This window comes from Ambystoma mexicanum, chromosome 14 (genome assembly GCF_040938575.1).
Source record: "Ambystoma mexicanum isolate Mex_15411 chromosome 14, UKY_AmexF1_1, whole genome shotgun sequence".
In the NCBI taxonomy this organism is placed as follows: domain Eukaryota; kingdom Metazoa; phylum Chordata; class Amphibia; order Caudata; family Ambystomatidae; genus Ambystoma; species Ambystoma mexicanum.
This window is the reverse complement of record NC_090940.1, coordinates 178524766-178545548: the sequence shown is the minus strand read 5'-3', so window position 1 is coordinate 178545548 and position 20783 is coordinate 178524766. Positions and strand designations below refer to the sequence as shown.

The 20783-nt window shown below is 44.7% G+C and overlaps 1 protein-coding gene across 4 annotated transcripts in view; it reads right to left on the bottom strand.

Annotated features, from left to right (window-relative positions):
- The window catches only part of MED6 (mediator complex subunit 6), a 292739-nt gene that overhangs the window by 231038 nt on the left and 40918 nt on the right, over positions 1-20783 (bottom strand). The window contains exon 1 of one of the 4 annotated variants that reach the window (XM_069638865.1): positions 8542-8776. The exons of 2 other annotated variants lie outside the window; for them this stretch is intronic. In XM_069638865.1, coding sequence (XP_069494966.1) covers positions 8542-8575 — 34 coding nt within the window. In that variant the 5' untranslated portion in view covers positions 8576-8776. Of the gene's footprint in view, positions 1-8541; positions 8777-20783 lie in introns of those variants that run through there. One more of the 4 variants, XM_069638864.1, reaches the window with a different exon arrangement.

Below are 20783 nucleotides of genomic sequence, written 5' to 3'. Positions count from 1 at the left end.
GACATCCTTCTCCTGCAAGAAACCAAGTACATAAAAGGCGAAGAACAGCGAATCTTACCGAAACAGGTCGGAACAGAATTTTGGGACTCCGGCCCATTACAAAAAGGGGGAGTCGAGATTCTCATCAGAAAGGGCACAGAATTTGAACTCCCCAAGTCATGGTCCGATATAGAAGACAGAGCGCTTCTACTCAACGTCCACATAGGGAAAATAAATGTAACCATTGCGACCCTCTACTCCCCAAATACGGGTCAGTCCAGATTCCTCACTAAAACGATTCCAAAGATCCTACTCGAGGCGCCCGGCCATGTCATCCTAGGTGGCGATTTCAATCAATGGGCAGACCCTGTCAGAGATCGTAAGCCCGGCAACCCCAATGTCAAACTCAGCGGCAGAACCGAACAAACTAAGCTAGCTACCATGATGGAAACGTATAACATGAGGGACGTGTGGAGAGAGCACCATCCAGACAAACAAGGCTTCACTTTCTACTCCACCCCCCACAACACATACACCAGAATTGACTATGTATACGTATCCACTTGACCTGGCAGAGATGGTATCGCACTCGGAGATTATCCTGATCACTTGGTCCGACCATGACATGGTCCGCACAGACATCCAGTGGATGAATCTACCAGTCAAGAGTGGAAAATGGCGATGCAATGAGACCCTCTGGAAAGACGTAGACTGAAATGAAGTCTGAAATTACCCAGTTTTTTTAAACTAACGACAATGGCGAGGTAGCTAAGCAAAATGTATGGGAGGCCGCTAAAGCCACCTGGAGAGGGATTCTAATAAGAGAAGGTGCGTCAAAGAAAAGAGAGAGAAGCATTATTGAACACAGGTTACGAACCGAAATTACCCAGCTGGAGTCCAACAACCGGAGAGAATCAGAATCCGAATGAGCAAAACTGAACGAGGCAAGGGAGAAGAGAAATGAACTGAAGCTCTTAGAACAGAGTACGCAAGCTGAGATTTCTGAAGCAAAAATTCTATGAAAAAGGAGACAAGGCAGATGCACTTCTTGCCTCTAGGCTCAGAGAGCAAATGGCCGAACGAAGAGTACTACAAATAATCGACGACCCCTCCCCTAATTTGCACCCCTGCCCCACTATCCCAGAAAGCTTTGCCAACTTCTATGAAACTCTATACTCCTCCGAGATAAATCCCGACCAACCAGAAATAGAATCCTACCTGTCCTCAATACACATGCCCCACATTCCCTCTGTAGACGTCGAATTGCTGGAATCCCCCACAACCGAACTGGAAGTCCAGGCTGCAATAAAAAGGCTCACCTTGGGTAAGTCACCGGGGGAGGACGGCTACACAGCTGGATTTTATAAAACCTTCATCTCTCTCCTCGCCCCCTTCCTAACAGAACTCTTCAACAAAATAATTGATACTGGGAAACCTCCCAACTCTTTTGTCAGGGCTCTCATCACAGTAATCCCCAAAGATGGGAGAGACCCCACGAAATGCGGTTCTTACTGCCCCATTTCACTACTCAATCTAGATGCAAAAATGTACACAAGGGTACTGGCCGCAAGGCTGGAGACATTAATGCCCCAACTTATACACTCTGACTAGGTTGGGTTTATACTGGGGAGACAGGGGGCCGACACAATGCGCAAGACCCTACACTTAATTCACACATCCCAAACCATGGACAACGACCCTACTCTCCTATCCATAGACGCAGAGAAAACCTTTGACAGGGTCGAATGGAGATTCCTGAAAGCAGTGCTGCGCAAGGTTGGGATGGGCCGAGGTTCAGCAGGGCTATACATGCGGTATACACGGACCCTAAAGGCGGCAACATATGTGAATGGCGAATATTCTAGATGGTTCAGCCTAGAAAGAGGGACTCGCCAGGGGTGCCCCCTTTCCACAATCCTTTTCGCTCTCTCCCTAGAGCCCCTAGCAATATCAATAAGAACTGATCCAACAGTGGAGGGTATACACCTGGGGACGACAGAATATAAAGTGGCCCTTTACACGGATGATATCCTCCTCCACGTTACCAACCCTACAACCTCAGTCCCCCGAGCCCTCCTCTTATTAGATGAATATGGCAAGCTCTCTGGGTTCAAGGTGAATAACAGAAATCCACACTTTTCCCACTCCAAGGTCAGGAAGAGGCAAACAATATCAAATTCTCCACGCTGGGTCTCAATATTGAACATGCAAAATTACGATACTTCGGGATAGTGATCACCAAACAACTAAACGATCTCTATGAGGCAAACTTTCGTCCCTTACTACAACAGTTCCGGGCCGACCTGGTGAGATGGGAAAAGCTCACGATATCCTGGCTGGGTCGACTTAACGCGATTAAAATGGTGTCCCTTCCCCAATTCCTGTACCCCTTCCAAATGCTACCGATCAGAATCCCAAACAGTTTCTTCGTGGACACCAAAAGAGCCATCCTCAAATTTCTCTGGCAAGGAAAGAAGGCAAGGATCTCGTACAAGACTCTAATACTCCCCAAAGAAAAAGGAGGGGTTGGCCTTCCTAACCTGCAAAACTACTACAAAGCTTCCCAACTCAGAGTCCTGATCCCCCACCTTCGCAACCTCACAAGCATTCAATGGGTCAGCATGGATAACCATTACTTCGCCCCCGCCACAGTATTAGAATGGCTCTGTTCCCCCACAAGGAGGATTTCTAGAAAACTTAAAAAGATCACCCAACACTTAGTACTATAAGGGACATCAGAATATGCTAAACATCACCACATGGCCCTCCCCCTTGAGCAACCTATGGTCACCCGGAATCAACGACCAAATGCCGTATGTAGGAAGGTTCCAAGCATGGTACGAAGCCCACCTAGAGAGAGTTGGACAACTACAAAGAAAGGACTCTTTCATATCCCTTCCAGAATTGACTGAAGCCCTCGGAATTGGCCCTTTATCCACGTTCCAGTATATTCAAATACAAGGCGTCTTGACGAGACCAAAGTGGAAGCCTTGGCTGATGAGGGACCTCACACCCTTTGAGAAGATATTAGACTCGAGAATAGAAATGAAAGGCCTGATATCGGCAGTGTATAAAGAACTGATAGAAGGTGGGGGGGGGGGGCACAGATCTATTGAGACACAAATGGGGAAGAGACTTTGGTGAACGGTTCACCCCAGAGCTATGGAGAACCATATGTAAAGCAGCTACACAAATCTTTGTTGCGAATCAATACAAACTTCATGCCATCAAATTACTCCATCGATGGCAATATGATCCTGCCAGACTATCTAAAATGTTTCAAACAGTTAGTTCCGAATGCTGGAGAGGATGTGGAGAAAGCGCAGACTATTGGCACATGTGGTGGAGCTGCACCTGCATAAGTCTTCTGGAACGAGGTCTTGGGCTGGATAAAAGAGATCGACGGCATCACCAGAACGTTAGACCCTTATCTTATTCTATTTGGCCTCGAGAAAAATGATGACGATTGGACCAGAGTAAGAGACCTGGCCCCACAGCTACTGTTGGCAGCTCGAGCCGTACTTGTTACGAAATGGAAATCCACTTCACTGCCCACCAAAAACGAATGGGCTAACGTCGCCACCAACATATGCATAATGGAGCACATTACGGCATCACTCCATGGAAGGTCAGCGCAGGTGGAGGCCCTATGGATGGACTATAAAGCCAGATATCTCCCCAACGGACTCTACCGAAGTCCACCCATCGGCCTCTCCCGTGGAAGCCTGGAAACAAAATAGAATCGACCCACTACGCTGCACCACCCTACTCTCATCAATAAAGCCATCTCTACGACGCATAAGAGGCCTCGACTGCTATCTGTAAAACGCAGCAATGATTGAACTGAAAACTGCACGACCGACTGAGGGGTGGGATCAGGGGAAGGAAGAAGTTGGGTACTCGTACAGGACTTAAACAGAGACAATGAGCTCGTGAACACGAACTTCTACTGTAATTTAATCTCGCTGATTTGTCTTGTATATCAAAGCCTTAAAGTGTTTTTTTTCATTTTTGTACCATGACTTCTGTTTGTAAACTAAATAAACACAAATTAAAAAAAAAAAAAATTACGAAACAAATTCTTGTTTCAATGCTACACAGCTCCTTGCGAGTACACCAGTCTTTTTTTCTATATCCAGGGCAGTCCGTACATTTGGACATGTGATCTCTATGCTATGTATATAGCAAGCCATTTGGCTAGGATGCAGGTGTGGCATTCCGTTATCTTTGGAGGCAGAAGCTTTAACTGCAGAGTCCCGAACTTTCATTCAGGTAGACATTTCTTTCAGTTTCTGCTTACCCTATTAGATCGGCTAAGTTCTCTAGGCTCTGTTACGCCATTTACAGCTGTTAGTATGACAAGCCAATGTGGAGGGGGGAGAAGGGGAGGGTTTCAAACTTCCCTTTGTTCTACTTCATTTTCAACATTACCCTCGTTCACATTGTTGAACGTGTAGTGCAAGTTGTGCCCAACTTTTTAGGAACCTCAGTGGTTTGCACCCCTAGCTTCTGCCGCTTGTGTTATGAGTCCATGTTTCGAAAGGGTTCAACATATCCTTTTTTTTGTTTTATTGATTTTTTCATGTCTCACGTTTGTCAAACATGTATTGCATTTTTGGCACAGCACTTTAGGAATCAAGTAATGGTATATATCGACAGCATGTGCCGTCTTTATATTTTTACAACTTCTAATTTTCATTTTGCCGTTTTTTTTGCTGTTTCTCCAGCATGCACAGTGGGATTGGCTGCATTCCGGCCCGGGTATGGCTGTAACTAGACAAATGTACCCTGTCTTCACGTCTTGATTTAAACAACAACAGGAACTATGGAAAGTTTTCTCTGGAACCGGTCCTTAGATTCTGCTGTATTGGAAGGACACTTTTGGCGACAAGTACCGAGGTTGCCACAAACAACATAGATTACTATATTGAGACATGAACTACCATAAACTCACTGCACATCAGAGTGGTTTGGAACTCAATTGCGACAATGCGAAAAATGGCCTTAAAGTCACCGGCACCGGCATATGAAATCTTTGCCAATGAGTGTGCTCCAAACAGCCAAAATGTACTCAATACATGGTTCCCCAAGTTACTGGCATTCTTGACGGCTGCAGACATAAATAATCAAGAACTCCTAAACCGCCCGCAGCATGCCAAAAAGAAATTCGAAAATTGGGCCTGGATTGTTAACTATGAATCACGACAAAAGCTGAAATCAACAAAATTCTTGGGAGGCGAACACAGGAAACTAAATGATCCAGCACATAATCTAATGCATTGTTCATCCCGTCATCATCGAGAGCAATTTCTTAGGTTTCGGGCGAACATTCTAAAAACCAAAGAAATTCTTTGGCAAAGAAATGACAAATCTATAAAAAGATAATCTCTGCCGCTTCTGTGGACTGTCCATTGAAACATCTAAACATCTGCTACTTGAATGTAAACAGACAGCTAATCAATGCTCATTACACCTTGGAAAGTCTGCCCCCCTAGATGAAGGCATGGACGGGTGGTGGGCCAGGAGCATTTCCGGAAACAATATAAAACTTGTGTGTGCAATTGTGAACTATCTCGGCATGATTTTGAAAGCAGATGTATAACACATTTAATTAGTTCTTTGCGTTGTCCTTTTCTTTTGAAACAAAAGTTTGAATTTTGTGTTCAAACTGTAGATTTTTTCAAATAAAAAAAAAAATGTCTTGATCATCAATTGTTCAACTTCATTTTAGCTTGGTCTTCAAATATTATATATACAGTACATTTTTATATAAACCCTTTTTTTGGCATTTCTTTAGCAGAAACTCGAGACATGGGTTTTGGATCTGCAGGGTTGGCCCTGATCTCACAAGACACAAAATGTAGTGCCTCTATTTTTCTTCTTTGCTCTTTCTGGTTCCTTAAGGTGGACAAGTCTACTTTCATCTGTGATGATCTGATTAAGGGTGATGGCACACATAGAGGGTGATGCATTTTGACATAGAAAGAAGTCTTTCTTACACTGCATTTTGCCCCCTCTTCCCTGTTTTTTTCCCCTTTTCTAAAATTCTGGTTTTAGTTTCCAGTTTTAATGTTTTAGTAATATATTTGGTACATCACATCGACAGAGCTGCATTTTCCCTTGGGGTCCTGAAGAAGGCAGCCAACTTCCATCATCTGCCGAAACATTCCATCTCGACAACCCCAGCACATACAGATCTCCGGGATCTGTCAATGTGAACCAAAGGTAGACCTGGGATGTGTATCTAGATCTGAATATATTTTGTATTTACTATTCGTGCAACATTGGCATTTTTGTACTCTGCTAAATTTAGACATGCAGGGTGAGCAGTATAGGAGTTAGTTCCTCTACTTGTGTCAACAAGATTCACTTATACTCACAGCCATTTCTCTGTTGCAATATTGTTTCTACAACCTTTGATTTACAAAATGTGTTTTTGCTACAATAAATCAATTGCATATAAGTGTTCTAGCCTGTACAATAGTCCATTTAACATGCATTATTTGTTTTGATTCACTGGCCCGAGATGCGGTTTTATTATTTTTCTAGTCATTTATTGCACCTGTGTCATTTCAAGCAGATTTTATTACAATGTTGATATGTATTGTTGTAGGACCCATGGGCCTACTGAATAAATAATGTATTTGTGTGCCATACAGAAGATTTATTCAAATACAATTGACGATAGCCACATGCGCTAGAAGGAGTGTGACCCCACAGAAATACATTTTGAATTTGTTCATTAAGGGCACCCCACTTTGGTGTGACAATGAATTCAATATCAGGCAGTGTGGTTCAGTGAGGAAATCTGGAACACAGCTCAGGCTTGCTGGACCAACTGGAGGCAACCAAACCCCCAGAGTACAAAACCTCCCTAAAAATGCACCACGGTCTGTAACGATTCTCTTCCCGAAGCCTCATGAAGGCAAAAGCAATGCAAACAATTTGTTCATTTAGTTAAAATACATTATCTCAGAGTATTTACGTAGCCCCCCATACCAGGCAAACTGACATCACTTTCTTCAAAAGTCAACCATTTTGCTTAACCTGCAACTCAAGAACCATTCAAGCGGCATTCGTATGCAGCATTTTCAAGACCACTAAATAAAAACTAAACCTCAAAGTTACAAAGACTTATCATAATTTACAACCAACATGAGGACGTAGGCCATCAAGTACGACAGGTCAGCTTGGATAAGCCTTCCGTAGGCTGTACTCTTTCTTGCAGGCAGAGTACATCCATACTCTCAGGCTCATCTCGCCAAAGCAACAAAGGACGTACTCTGGTGTTGGCTTTCCTTCCCCTTAACAATGCCAATGGTACTTCGCTATTAGTAATATGTGGGGAAAACAAGGCTACTGATCTGGTCATCATAGTGGTCTTGCCCTCTACACCACTCTCATTAGCTATTCTAACAGCTTCCATGAATGTTACGTTCACCCTTTCAACGGCACTGTTGGCCTCCTGAAGGATGGATGTTGGCTTTTCTCTGAACAGCATGGTGTTCAGAGAAATGCCGAAACATGCTACTGGTGAATTGCACCAAACTCGCCATTTAGAGACTTCACCACTTTGTTGTAACACTTTACATTGAACCCCTTTGAAACCGATTTCCTATGCGTAGGAAGACATTTTCACATCAGCAAACCATATCAATGGGTCCAAGCACAACGAAGGTCAGTTCCTGCCACATCCCCTCTCGATACAGTATGAAAGCTAATGGCTGCGTTTTCAGTTTGTAACTTCTATCCAAGTCCTTGCATGCAGAACAAACACAATTGGTAATTAACGTTCCTGTCCTGACCAGGCCACAATACTCAGCTCACAATATGTGCTTAGTTTTAGTACGTCCTACATTCACTAAACGTTTCCTTGTCCCAGGAGGGGTGATGGCAAAGAGACCCAGATAGAGAGCGCCCCCTTTCAATGAGGAATTCCATACCGTTGCTATGGATGGCCTCCCTGACTCCATAGTGTGGTTCAAGAATTTTTAATTGAACACAAGAGAAGATATTCAAACTTGTAATGGGTTGATTCAGGGTTGAGGCACACTGGTGGGAATCCCTCCCTCATCTTCCCATGGGCTTCTAGTGACCCCCCTACTTTCTAAAAAACTAGATACGACGAGGGCCATAGCTTTATTTATCTTGCTCCATCCTGGGTTCTTCTAAGGGATCCTATCCTAACACTCCCCAGATTAATTATACTTTCCCTATATGGTAATTTAGCAGGTTTTGGCTCCCCTTTCTCTCCCCCCTAGCTCCCTCCCGTTCTTTACCCTGGTGCTCCTACCTACTCTCTGCTCTATTCCTATTCCTAGTCATCTACATCCCTCGCTCTACTGCACTCTTCCACTCTCAAACCGCTCCCCTATTCTGTCCCTCCGATGTTCACACACTTTCTCCTCTCCTCTCCCTTCTCTTTTCCCCTCTCTGCTTCCTCCTGACCTCACTGAAAACCCTTCAGTCTGCATTTCCTGATCAGTCTTTTATACTCCTACCTTCCGGTTTTTGCCCCCCCTCCCCTCTCGTGCCTCCCATTAGTCCGCCATCTTATCTTACCCCAAAGGGTCATCTGTGCCTGCTCTTTCTCCATTGGATGTGTTCTCCCACTGAGTGAGTCATTCAGGACTGGTTTTGGGCTCTGAATAGTTCTGGTCTGCTCAGCTCTTAAGTCTTCTTATGCGGCTGTGAATATTGTTGGCTCGGCACAGCCCCTTGAATGTGGGCGTTTCAGAGACTTGGACTGCCTTCAGTTCACTGCAGTCTATAGCGGAGGCTAGGCATGCTGGTACTTCTGAAATGAGAAGAACTTGGGCTATCATCGGAAAAGCAAGGCATACAGTGATTGATGTTAGCACCATATTCATTCAACATGGTACATGCCGGGGGTTGGAGACTGGCTCTGGTAAAAAATACCATTGTCTGCCATACTTGGACAATAGCACAACCACCATCCCATTCTTGTTTACTTACTATGCATCATTTGAGTCCACTTCTTAGGGGTGGAAATCACGACATTCAGCACATCCTTAACAGAATAGTGATATACAATACTAGAAACTCAATTTGCAATCTGTTGAGAACCCACTGAATCCTTTTCATTAAAAAAAAAAAGGATATTAATTCTATACACCCAAAAACATGAAAGGGCCTAAGTCTCAATAACTAATTACTCTGTAAGGCCTGAACATTCACAAAGGCAGGACCACTCGTTGCAGTATTCTCATCTAGAATCTGTGAACGCACTACTTCAAGAACTATACCACTGGCATCAGTTGTAAGGAGTGTTGGAAAAGAGGTGACAAATTGGCATGAAGGGTGAGAAGTCAATTTCCAGATTTCTATTCGCCATTCCACACAAAGGCTGTCCTTTTTGTTTAACAATTCATGTGTTACAGATTATCAGAGAATTCTGAGACAATTCGGATAGAATTCAACCAGAACTGATCCTTGTCTTAAAGCGATTTTTATTGCAGTAACTGAGTTTTTCTTCACCTGCACATCAGCAGCAAATATGTAGTACCCCAAGTAGTTCATTTCACCCACTGCGAAATGCCACTGGCCTGTTCATACAGCAAGACCCTATTTCTGGAGTGTACCCAATGCGTAAATAAGGTGGTCATCCTGCCCTTCTACCATTGCCCCACCTACTAAGATAACATCTTAAAAGCAAGGCATGTTAATAAAGGCCAAGAAAAGAAGCCTGTGCATTCGTTTCTGAAATGTAGATGAGGTGCATACGGGATCGACCAGAATCCTCATATATTCTAACACACTTTGAGGGTTAACACAGTTATTACCTTTTTTAATAATCTGCCTATGTTCCATTTGGGAGGCACTGCAGGCTAAGGTGGCGTCCAATTTGGTAAAATATGTGCAGGCCCCTAATGGGCACAGTGGCACATTTATACTCGGCAAAGGATGGCTTTCAACTACTGCACATCTATTTGACTGCCTCAGACCACCACATACTCACCATTAGTTCTCTCTAGGTTTTCATCACACAACTCTTAAAGCTCATACGTGACGACCTCTTTATTAGTAGCCAATCCCACTTTGGAGATCATGGATGTTACGCTCACCTCATACGGGGCGAAAATACTGTAGGAAACGTTCTTTTCCTCACCCAGCCCGACTGTTCACCACCACCACCACCACCACCACCACCACCACTTGTTCTTTAGCGTTGGGATCTAAGTTTATTTGCATCTGCTCCTTTCATTGAAATAGCGATCACCATAATGTATACTTAGCCTCTGGCATGCCTGGCTAAACTCCAGGCTGGCTGCAGTAGGTCACACTAGATGAATGTTTTCCAAGTTAAACCCAATAGCAATCACAAAAAAATAAAATATATATATATATTTTTTTTTTAAAAAAAAGACGCCCCGGCATAGTATAAAAGACTTCAAGCAAAAGACGTTTAGAGAACCACAAGCTACTTCTCAAATTCTCAAAAAATGAATGATTCTTTTTTAAGATTTGCAAACAGAAATATATTTGAAGTATTGAATTCATCAAAATATTTCTGAAAAGAACATACATATAAAACACAATCACGCCTCATTTATTAACTCTGAACTCATCCATACTAAACAAATACTATAACTACAACCAAAAGACCAATGGTTTGTAGTACAGACACTTTAAGACAAATCAAGTTATCACGTGTCCATATTAAGGCAGTTTTTCACATTGTTTATGTTGGAGGTAGTACGTTAATTTTCCTGGGATACACAAGGGGCTTTAGAGTTTACGATCCTTGCTGGTTTCTAACTGCAAATTTAATTTTCGTCTGTCTGTGTCAAATGATTGGTTGACAGCCTTATATGGGGCAAATAAAGTGCCTGAAGTGAGGAAATGCGTAAAGGCATCAATCTCTAAAGAATTGATACAAATATAATCACGAGCTGTCAGAAAAGACGTATACACATAGTACATGCATCAGAAACTGGAAGAACCAATGAACATGTTACTGGACATTTGTAAGGTGCCTATAGGCAGGTGTTTCTAGGTGCCACAAGAGGGGGTTGGGTGGGGGAGGGGACATGGGAAACCATAAGAATACAACAACAAAGGACAGTTATATTGGCCTTGTAAGAATCCTACTGTGCAAGTGCATGACAAGGTGATAAGTGTAAGGGGGTGGGGGATGAGGGAGAAGTGCAGGAGTGGGGTACTCCCACGGGTGGAGGCAGGCAAGTGCAGGTCAGACCAACGTGCCATGGGAAAGAGGGGGGAGGGAAGGAAGAGTGCAGTGGACAGAGAGAACTAAGTAGGGATAGTCTGGAAAAGGGAGCCCGAGGGCAAGTGCTGACAAAGGATGCTGGAAAGGGACTGGGGGAGGGGGGGGGGATGGGGTCTGGCCCTGTATGACTCTGAAGGGACCAGGCCCCAGCCACAGGTGGAGAGTTTAGCACAGAGGGGTGAGGAGTGTGGGGGAGGAGAAAAGTAAGGCCTTGAGATGTTTCCGGAATTTAAGAAGGTCTGGCTCAAGTCTGAGAGGGGGAGGGAGGCTGTTCCAAAGGGAGGCGCCAGCCAAGGAAAGGGATCTACCTCCCAGTATCTGCTTGGAGAAACGTTTGACCTGCAGAGAGTTGGAGCCAGAAGACCGAAGGGCTCTGCCTGGGAGGTATTTCGAGAGAGAAAGCTGGGTGTATAGAGGTCTCAGGCCCCAGACAGCCTTGTGGATGATGCAAAGGGTTTTGAATTTGATCCTTGCAGTCAACAGGAGACTGCAGAGTGGTTTTAGGGCTTAGAGATCTGTTCTTTGGGCTTGAGGCCAAGGATATGTCTTGCAGTCCTATTCTGGAATAGTTGGAGGGGGTGGGGGTGGGGCGAGTGTTAGGGAGAATTATCTGTTAAGGCTAATTTCCCAAACCTAGTGAGTCCCCCAGCAGCTTTGCAGGATTTTTGGGGTTTATTGTATTCTCCTGATGAGTGAGACTCTTTCTCCCACTCTTAGGCATGACTTGAGGATGTCCTTTGACTACGTAATGTGTTTTATGGGCTATGGGTTTTTTTACTTCATAGGGCTTCATGTGTTTTTGGTATGTGTTACACAGCACCCTCAGTGCAGTAACCCTGGGGTGTCATAGTGACCCCCAAACATAGACTCCATACCCCGAGACTTACTACTGTCTCCCAGGGCATGTAAAGTCACCATTGGCTTTACTAGTCTCAAATTGTGAACAGAACCAGTACAAACCATCATATTGTGGAAGTACTGGTAGGGGTAATTCGATTACCCCTGGGTCTGTTTTCCAAGGGGGCACTGTCCAGTCCCCCCCCCCTTGTCGACTTTCTGGCTGGTGGCAGTGGATACCATGCAAAATATTCTACCAGAATATTTCCTATGGGATTTTCCCATTCATTTTAAACGCACCACTTTTTGGTGCAATGTTAAAGATACCGCCGGGTTATTTATTTAATATTTATTCCACGGTTGGGTCTTTTTGCCAGGACTCGGTTTTAAAATGGCGTTTGTGTTCGCCTCTGAAACTCTAACCCAAGTCGAGCCCTTTGTTCCATGTTTTGGCGGGCTTCTCCACAGAAGCCCTCCAAATGGTGCCACTCTGTCTGGGGTCAACAAGATGTGTGGGAGGGGGATTAGGCACCCTGGACTGAGTTGCCTTGGCAACTCAAGTCACACTCTTGTGTGATTGGCCCAGTGGTGAGCCGCCCGGCTCACCACTTAGCAGGTTTGAGTGGCAGCTAGGCTGATGAATGGGGGTTTTGCTGCATAAAAGCAGGGCTTTGGGGACTGGAACTTGAAGTCGCCACAGGACCTAAAGAATCCGAAGAGGGGAGAAGCTGAGCCATCTACAACGACACCACCGGTGGAGCCCTGCTGTATGAAACTCACCACTTCCCCCCCAACGACAGAGGAGATCATCTTCCAGGAGAGTCTTCTTCCCCTTGAGCTGGTGGGACCAACCAGTTCGCCTTTTTCACCTTCCTGGATCGTCTCGTGGTCGAATCGCCTGTGCCAAGCACCCCGGCGGCCGAATAAAAGGGTTGTACCTTTTAACCGGGAAACTCCGCGGCTGGTTTCTTCCCTGGCAGTGCAACAACCTCCAGCTTTCCTCCACGTCGAGATCTTCTCTTCCCCTGGACGAAGCTCCAACCTGCACCCGCTGCCAGGAACAACTGCCCCCCGCTGGAGCTTTCTCACCATTTCAGGTACTGTGTCCCGCCTGGTCTCCCTTGCAACAGACTGTCCAAGGTGTCCGGTAAATCCTTGACTCTCTATCCTGGGGTGACCTCGGACCTGCTAACATTACCTTTCTAACTTGATCCAACCTCTTGACTTTTCTGCAAAGACTTTGAGTGCATTTCCACTGTGTGATCTTGGGCACATTCCGCCTTGCTCTCGCCAAGAGTGGGCCTGACCTATGAACTTGACTTGCTGTGGTTGCTTAAAAGTGTTGGTACTGTGTGTTTTTCCTATTCTGCCTTTTCTCTCCCTTTTTAAACAAATTATTGTAGTGCCATCTACGGTTACGCGCTCAACTCTGTTTTGTTAAATAAGTGGTGTCTTAACCTAGACTTGTCAAATAATTAACTAGGGAGGTGTATATACTTATAGTGACTGTTTGAACTTGATTGACATATTAGTGCCAGTGTATTTTTACAAGTGTGTTTTAAAATAAATATTTATATACTTGTATACCAAAGCTCTGGTCAGTGTTTGCTTGTGCTACTATATTTTTAGCCCAATTGTGTATACTCTATATACTGCCTAACTCTTCTTGAGAGAAGTCTGACTGCTCAGCCACAGCTACCAGGTAAATCTGGGTGGTGCGGACTGCTACCAATTGGGTTTATTGCTTACTCCTGTAGTCTTAAACTGTTTGCAGTGGTCCCTAAGGGAACTGCACAGGTTTCTGCTTAACAAAGAGAGAGAGAGGAAGAGGCTATTGTAGTAGCCAAGCTGAGGGGGAACCAGGGTTATGGAGACATTGAGCTTCTGAGGAAGGTGAGGAAAGGTAGAATACCCGAGGAGATGAAGCTGAAAATTGGACGTCTTGGCAAGGTTGTGATGTGTAGAGAGAAGGAGAGAGAGGAGTCAAAGAGGATCCCAATGTTTTTTGCCTCACAAGTGTGTGAGGGAGGGATCCCAGGGGGTCTGGCCAGAGTGTTGGGGGGGGGGGGGGAACTAGGAGCAGGCGTCCCAATGAGAAGGCTATCTGTCTTGCTGGCATTGAGGCAGAGATCATTGGTAGAGCACCATGCCTGAATAGCAGTCAGGTATGAGGGAGGAAGAAGAGGAGGTGGTGGTGGTAAGGGGAAGGCAGCCAGAAAGAGCTAGTAGTAGAGTAGGAGGCGATCCGGTGGGCCATTTATATGTTGAAGAGCCATGGCAATAGGATAGATCCTTGAGGGACGCCACAGAATGAGAGTGAGGTCGAGGAGAGAAAATGACCCATTTGCACTCGGGAGGGTCTGTTAAAGAGTAAAGAGGTAAGCCATGCCAGTGCCCTGTCCGTGATGCCAAAGGCATCATCGAGACGGTTTATGAGGATGGAGTGGTTGGCCGTGTCAAATGCAGAGGCAAGATCGAGGAAGATCAGAACAGAAGGAGTGGAGTCCAGATTAGAGAGGAGGTCTTCTTGGGTATTCAGGAGAGGAGTTTCAATGCCTGCCTCTGGCTGCCCTGAAACCGGACTGGTGGTCATGGAGGCAGCTAGCAATTTCGGTGTTGTGAGAAAGGCATGGTATCGAGCAGTAGACACAGATACAATGGATACTAGTTTTGAAAACCTTTATTAAGTACTTTACTTAGGTTGGCAGAATTCCTAACTGGCCCCAACTCTAGAAAGGGAGTAGTCTTGACCATTAAATATATAAGTGCATGTCAGTCTTGTCAAAATAAAAATGCCTATAAGAAAACCTAAACTTGCCCTCCTTCTTAAAATGACAAATGTGTTATGGGAATACAAAAAGGAAAATGGGGTCTCAAAAGAAATGTCAAAATGGCTTAAGTAACAACTCCCTTCCCCACGCTCAGTCCCACAGTCTAGAGAGTTTCTTATAAAAAGGATATGTGACTGGCACAGTACTATCAGTCTTGCATACTTTGGCTTACTGGCACACTTGAACAGTTCAATCTTGGGCTTCAGACTTCTTGCTGTTCAATCACTTCCTTAGGCTTTGTCCGCCTTGTCATCAATACTCTGTTCCCATCACAGTTTCTCAATTTCCCAGTTTTGTACAGGCTTCCCTCTGCGAGGCTCAAGCCGGCTTCTTTGTGGGGGTTCCCTTCCCCACGTTTTATCTTGGGTATCTTTTCACTGTCAAAGACTTTCGAAACTGCAAGGATTTCACATAGACGTCTACATGACCACTTCGACGTCAACAATTCTGCAATTCACAAGCGTCTTCATCTTGTAATAGAAATGCCTCTTGCTACTTGTGGTTCTTATTCTCTTTAGTTTGCCCTTTTGGCCTTTTTCACAGTGCTTATATTTTTCTCTTTCTGCATATTCAGAGTTGACATACTGTTTTCCTTTTATTCAACTTTCTTTACATATCATGGTTACTTTCTTTCCTTTGGTTCCTGCTGTAATATCTTTCAACTCTCATCACATTGAGTTTCGAAAGTGCGACTTTGCTTCGCAGGACCACTTTGTTACTTTACATCTTTTCCTTTTACACAACAGTTGTTTTTTCCATTCGTGTTTTATCGGCGTACGCGCAACCTTCAAGGATTACAGTTATTTTAACGCAAACTGGACTTTTGCTGTCTTCAATAGCTCACCAGTTGCGTTAATTGGTCTTCTTTCATCTTATTCATTCAGCAGTCAAGGCCGTTAAGAACGCCTCCTCTGCTCCTCCCAAACTCTGCCGTTCACCCAGGAGGGTCGCAGGCTGCTTTCATGCAACTTGAAGGTTTCTTTTTCTCCGCTTACTCAGCTCCAGACTTGGAACACTTATGGCTTCCCAAAAGGGTGAACTTCTCACGTGGCTCTCTCTTGATCATTGCAACTGCTGATCAGCCTGTTAGCCTTTCCACTGCCACAGCCTGGTTCGCATCAGCCCAAAATCCTTCTCATGCCCAACCTCGCTCAAAGCGTGTCTGTGCGTGCCACCTTTTTACTCTCACAGGGAGTGTTAACAAGTGGCAGGTGTGCATTATTAAGACTACGTGGCTGACACTGCCTGGCCTTATTACAGGGACAGTGCCAATGAAAGTAAGTGGAGTTAATATTTCTGACCTCATTCCTCATCTTCCTCGGCTGCTTGTAGCCTAGAAGAGGCTGGTTAGCTTAACAGCAAGAGTTACAGGCCAACTGATGCCGAGCAAACACCCTTATGTAAATTGAAATCTAATCTCCAAATTAACATTAGGACGTCTCTATACGACATTTGTAGCATATGGGATATATAAATAATGGACAAAATATATGTTTGCAGAAGTTAAATTTGCAAAATACTATGTACTAGCGCCTTGTTCCCCAGTGATGGCTCCTGGTCCATGGTTACTGCTGGATACCCAGGAGCCACTTTTAGCTCATGCTTAACCAAACCTAATTTCGATCCCTGCTCTAGAGATCTCATCTGCTGCAATGGGCGAGAGTAGGGAGAGTATGGGTGGATCAAATGAGGTGAGAGAAGGAGGGAGATTGGGGGGGGGGCAGATGACATAACCGGATGTGAAGAGCTTTGGAGGAAAAGCGGGAGGCCAGTGCCGAGCATAGGGCCAGGGAGGAGAAGAGGAGACTGCGGTAGGATTGGCAAGTTCCTTGCAGATTTTAAAGGAGTACAGCAGTGTTATTTGTGGCTCCAGAGATGTGTGCTTGGACAGGAGCTCTTTTCTTGGAGCAGATGGAAAGACAGTATTGCCTTTGGAGTAGACGGCAGGCCAGTTTGTCATGGGATGAGCTAGATGTCTGCCACTTCCACTTTTGTTTCAAAGCGGCAAAGTCATACCAAGAGTTGCATTTGAAGGCAGGCTGCATGCAGAATCTCATGACAGAGGCAAGGATGTCCAGTGTGTTAGTGATACAGAGATGGAGGTAATTTAGGACAGAGTCAGAAGGAGAGTAAAAGAAGGCAGCGGGGGAGGGATGAAGGTGGAAGCAAAGGCAGCGACTGACACGCCTTAACAGTCGAATGACAGCAGAGACTGGCAGTGCGGGGGTGGGATACTGGGGACAGGGAGGTCAAGGAAGGAAGAGAGGAGAGAGTGGTCAGACCAGAAGAGAGCCGTAGTGAGGGGGCTGGAAGGGGATGTCTGTTGCAATGAGAGCATCCAAGGTGTGCCCTGCAGAGTGGGTTGAGCCAGAGGGAAGGAGGGAGAGTGTTGCAGAGGTCACGGAAGAGAATGGTGGCCACATCAGTGGAGTCGAGACGGATGTTGATGTCCCAAAGTAAGAAAAGCTTGGGGGAGGAGGCAAGTATTGCACAATTGTATTTTTCAGAGTACCTTTGCTGTGTGCATAATCATGCAGAGGCAGATCCTTTTTACACATATCATTTTAAAATGTGTAAAATGAGTATGCACAGTCTAGTTTACATCCATTCAACCTTGCAGTCAATGGGGTAAATTACTATAAACAGTCAGTGGCAGCAGAGTCTTCGCTCAATGGAGGGGCGTTACACCAATCACAGGTGTTATAGCCTCTCAAATCTTCAAGACTACAATTAAAACATCCAAAACTTGACTCTCCTGGAAGTGCAAACGCTGTTCAAAAACAAACATTTGAAAGTTACATTTGTAATTGAAATAGAAACTCAGCAAAACATGTTCCTGTGATAATCCAGATAGGTATTTAACTTAGGTAGTGCATCATACATGGTTCGTCCAACATCTAGGCACTGTGATTATTATATCTCAGTTGATAATCAGTTTACCGACCTCTGAAAGATGTTAGCCAATAAGATAGATCAGCCAGTTGAGCGCTCGTTGCTGCAATGTGCGCGTGATCTGTAGGTTGCAGGTTCCAAACCCGGCAAGGACAACTCAGCCTTTCATCCTTTCGAGGTCAAAGGACTACTGACTTCAGTTTGGTGATAATTCTGATAAGGTGGGGAAACCCAATCATTCTCAAATATACAGGAAAAACTACTGAAATCCTGGGAGCTGGCAGCAGCCCTCTGGTGATCCGGGAACTGCAGCAATTCAGAACATCTATAAAATTGCACACAGCTCAGATACACAACACGTGAGCTGATGGGTGTCCAGTCAAGGATCGAAAACAAAGGATCGAATGCCCTTTTTTTCAAAAGCAAAAGGACCGTAAAAAAAATTCAAATGCTTTTATATTTATATATTTTTTAGTTTAGTAAGCATAAAAACGTTTTTTTTTTTAAAAGGAAAACGGGGGGGTTGGGAGGAAACCCCCCCATTACAAAAAAAACCAAACAAACAAAAGCATTTGAAACTTTTTTTTTTCGGCACTTTTGGTGTCGAAAAAAAGACATTCGATCCTTTTGTTTTAGATCCTTTCGTCTACAACCAAGCTGATGATGTGCTTTTATTGTAATGGTGTATGATAACAGAAGGTAAGACTCATCAATTTGGGTTGTGCACAGGACCCTGCTAGGAGTAGAGAACACTAGCGTTGAGCTAGCGCCATGGGGGAGCCAATCTTGGCCTCTGCAAATGAATTACAGGTGAACGGAATTGAGAAGGGGGTTGCTGCTGAGTAGGGGCTGCTGCTGAGAGTACAAATGGAAGTGTGTGGTAGGTGCCTGGTGTGGCTGGTGCAAAGTGCAGGTTTACCTTAATTTACCGAGTCCTGTTTTTGTTCGAGGCACAGGCAACCGACTGTGCATCAACATGCTGGCGTAGGCAACCGACCGTGCATCAAGGTGTTGACAAAGTTACCTGCGCAGGAGAGGGTAGCCACAGTCTAGTTAAAGGCACTGCATGGGTTACGAAACTAGACACTAGCTGGGCTGTGTTTGGTTGATGGTAGTGGCCATCTTGGAGTTGGTGTAATTCCCAGCGTGAAGCCATTACCATAAGGACTGAAGAAGGCATGGGAGTTGGGAGATGATAAAATCTGCCCGATGGGGTCAGCAAAAAAGGGTGGGCCACTATACATCCTCAAGCCAGCGATGTGTGCCAACAGGCAATGTATCCATCTTTGTTCCAATTTGAAAAGTCTGTTAGACATGGAGACCTTGTGTTGGTCTGTTCTAAGAAGATCAATTACAAACCCAGGGTTCGAAATTAATACTGAATAAGCTGGAGCTAAAAGCAGCTCCTGGGTATCCAGCATTAACCAGTGACCAAGAGCCATCAATGGGGAACAAGAAGCATTTCGCAAATCTTAACTTCCACACAAGAAGCAATCTTATCATTTTGTCCATTATTTATGACCCATTATGCTTTAAAATGTTGTGTAGATGTGTTCTAGCATTTATTTATAGATTGTCCAAAACGCAGTTAAAATTCACAAGGTTGTGCTTGTTCTGCATCAGTTGGCCGGAGGACCCACAAGGAGCTCCTGGTAGCTGTTGGTGTCAAGCTAACCAGGCTCTTCTAGGCTGCGAGCAGGAGCTAAATAGCTCCCAGTTGCCCTCAATTTCGAACCCTGACAAACCACCTGTTGTTCTCCGTAAGGGAATGGTCCACAAAGTGGTTAGCCAACAGAGCTTGCATGCTTTTGTTCTAAATTTTAGATCAGTGTTAATTTCTTCTTGTGGCAATTGGTCTAGTTGTCATGCCGATGTAGGTCATGTTACAGGGGCGCAGGGTGGCATGAATTACGTTTTTGGAGTTACAATTCATAAAGCCTTTTAGTTGCCATGTAAAGTTAGCATGATTGAAAATCGTGATTTAATTGTGTATGGACAAGCAATACAGCTCCTGCATGGGTAATGATCACTCAGCGGCTCTGATTGAATATTCCAAAGTCTCAGGAGGATGTGATCACAGCATGGCTCTACAAATTTAGAATGGAACAACTTGTCTTGTATATTAGATGCCCGGTTGAAGGCCGATAGTGGAGGCCTGGGGATGTTACAAGTTAATTGTACTAAATACCAGTATTTGTTGGCAAGCTTTTTAATCTGGACTGTGTTTCGAAAATGTGATCACACTGGCCACTGTGGATTTTTTGGTTTTCGGAGTGAACCACACAGACCTGTCTGTATACCAAGCATATTTTGCCGATTGCTTTAAACATTTTAATGGGTAGCCTCAAGCTTGCAATCTTTCTATGAGTAGATTGCCATATTTGGTACAATCAATTATTTAGAGGAATGCTTGTACTGGGAAACTGATAATAAAGCACACTGTTAAAGCTGCTTTCATATTACTGTTAAGGAAATCCGAAATGCTCAATTTTACACATGGCTAGCAGCAGTGCAGTTTCTCCAATAGAAAACTACCCTGGCCTCCCACAAAGCCTAGTATTGCTCCAACTATAAGAAACCAATCCTCCCCGAAAGTTTCATGCTAATCCCACTGGAACTAATGGAGCAAAAAAGGTATGAAGCGCATTTGTTTGGGGGTGGGGGCTGCAGGGAGGCGTAGATTTGTAACTGTTCAGGAAACTGTATACCTCACCTCAAATCAAGGCCAGTCATTGACTTGCACGACAAGTGTCAATTGTATGAGGATGACACCTAGATATTGCTTGATGACCAGAGTCTCTCAAGACACTGTAGCAGTGGTTGTGTGCCTGTGTATGGTGCAGCGACAGTGACGGACAAGGCCCTTTATCCAAATGGAATGAAGACAAAAGGTTTCATTTCGGGTCTGCACCACCTAGGGGACTCCCACATTCCACAGGCCCGAGCATCTAGGCCAGTCTATGATCCAGCTGGATTATGTCCGAAAATAGATT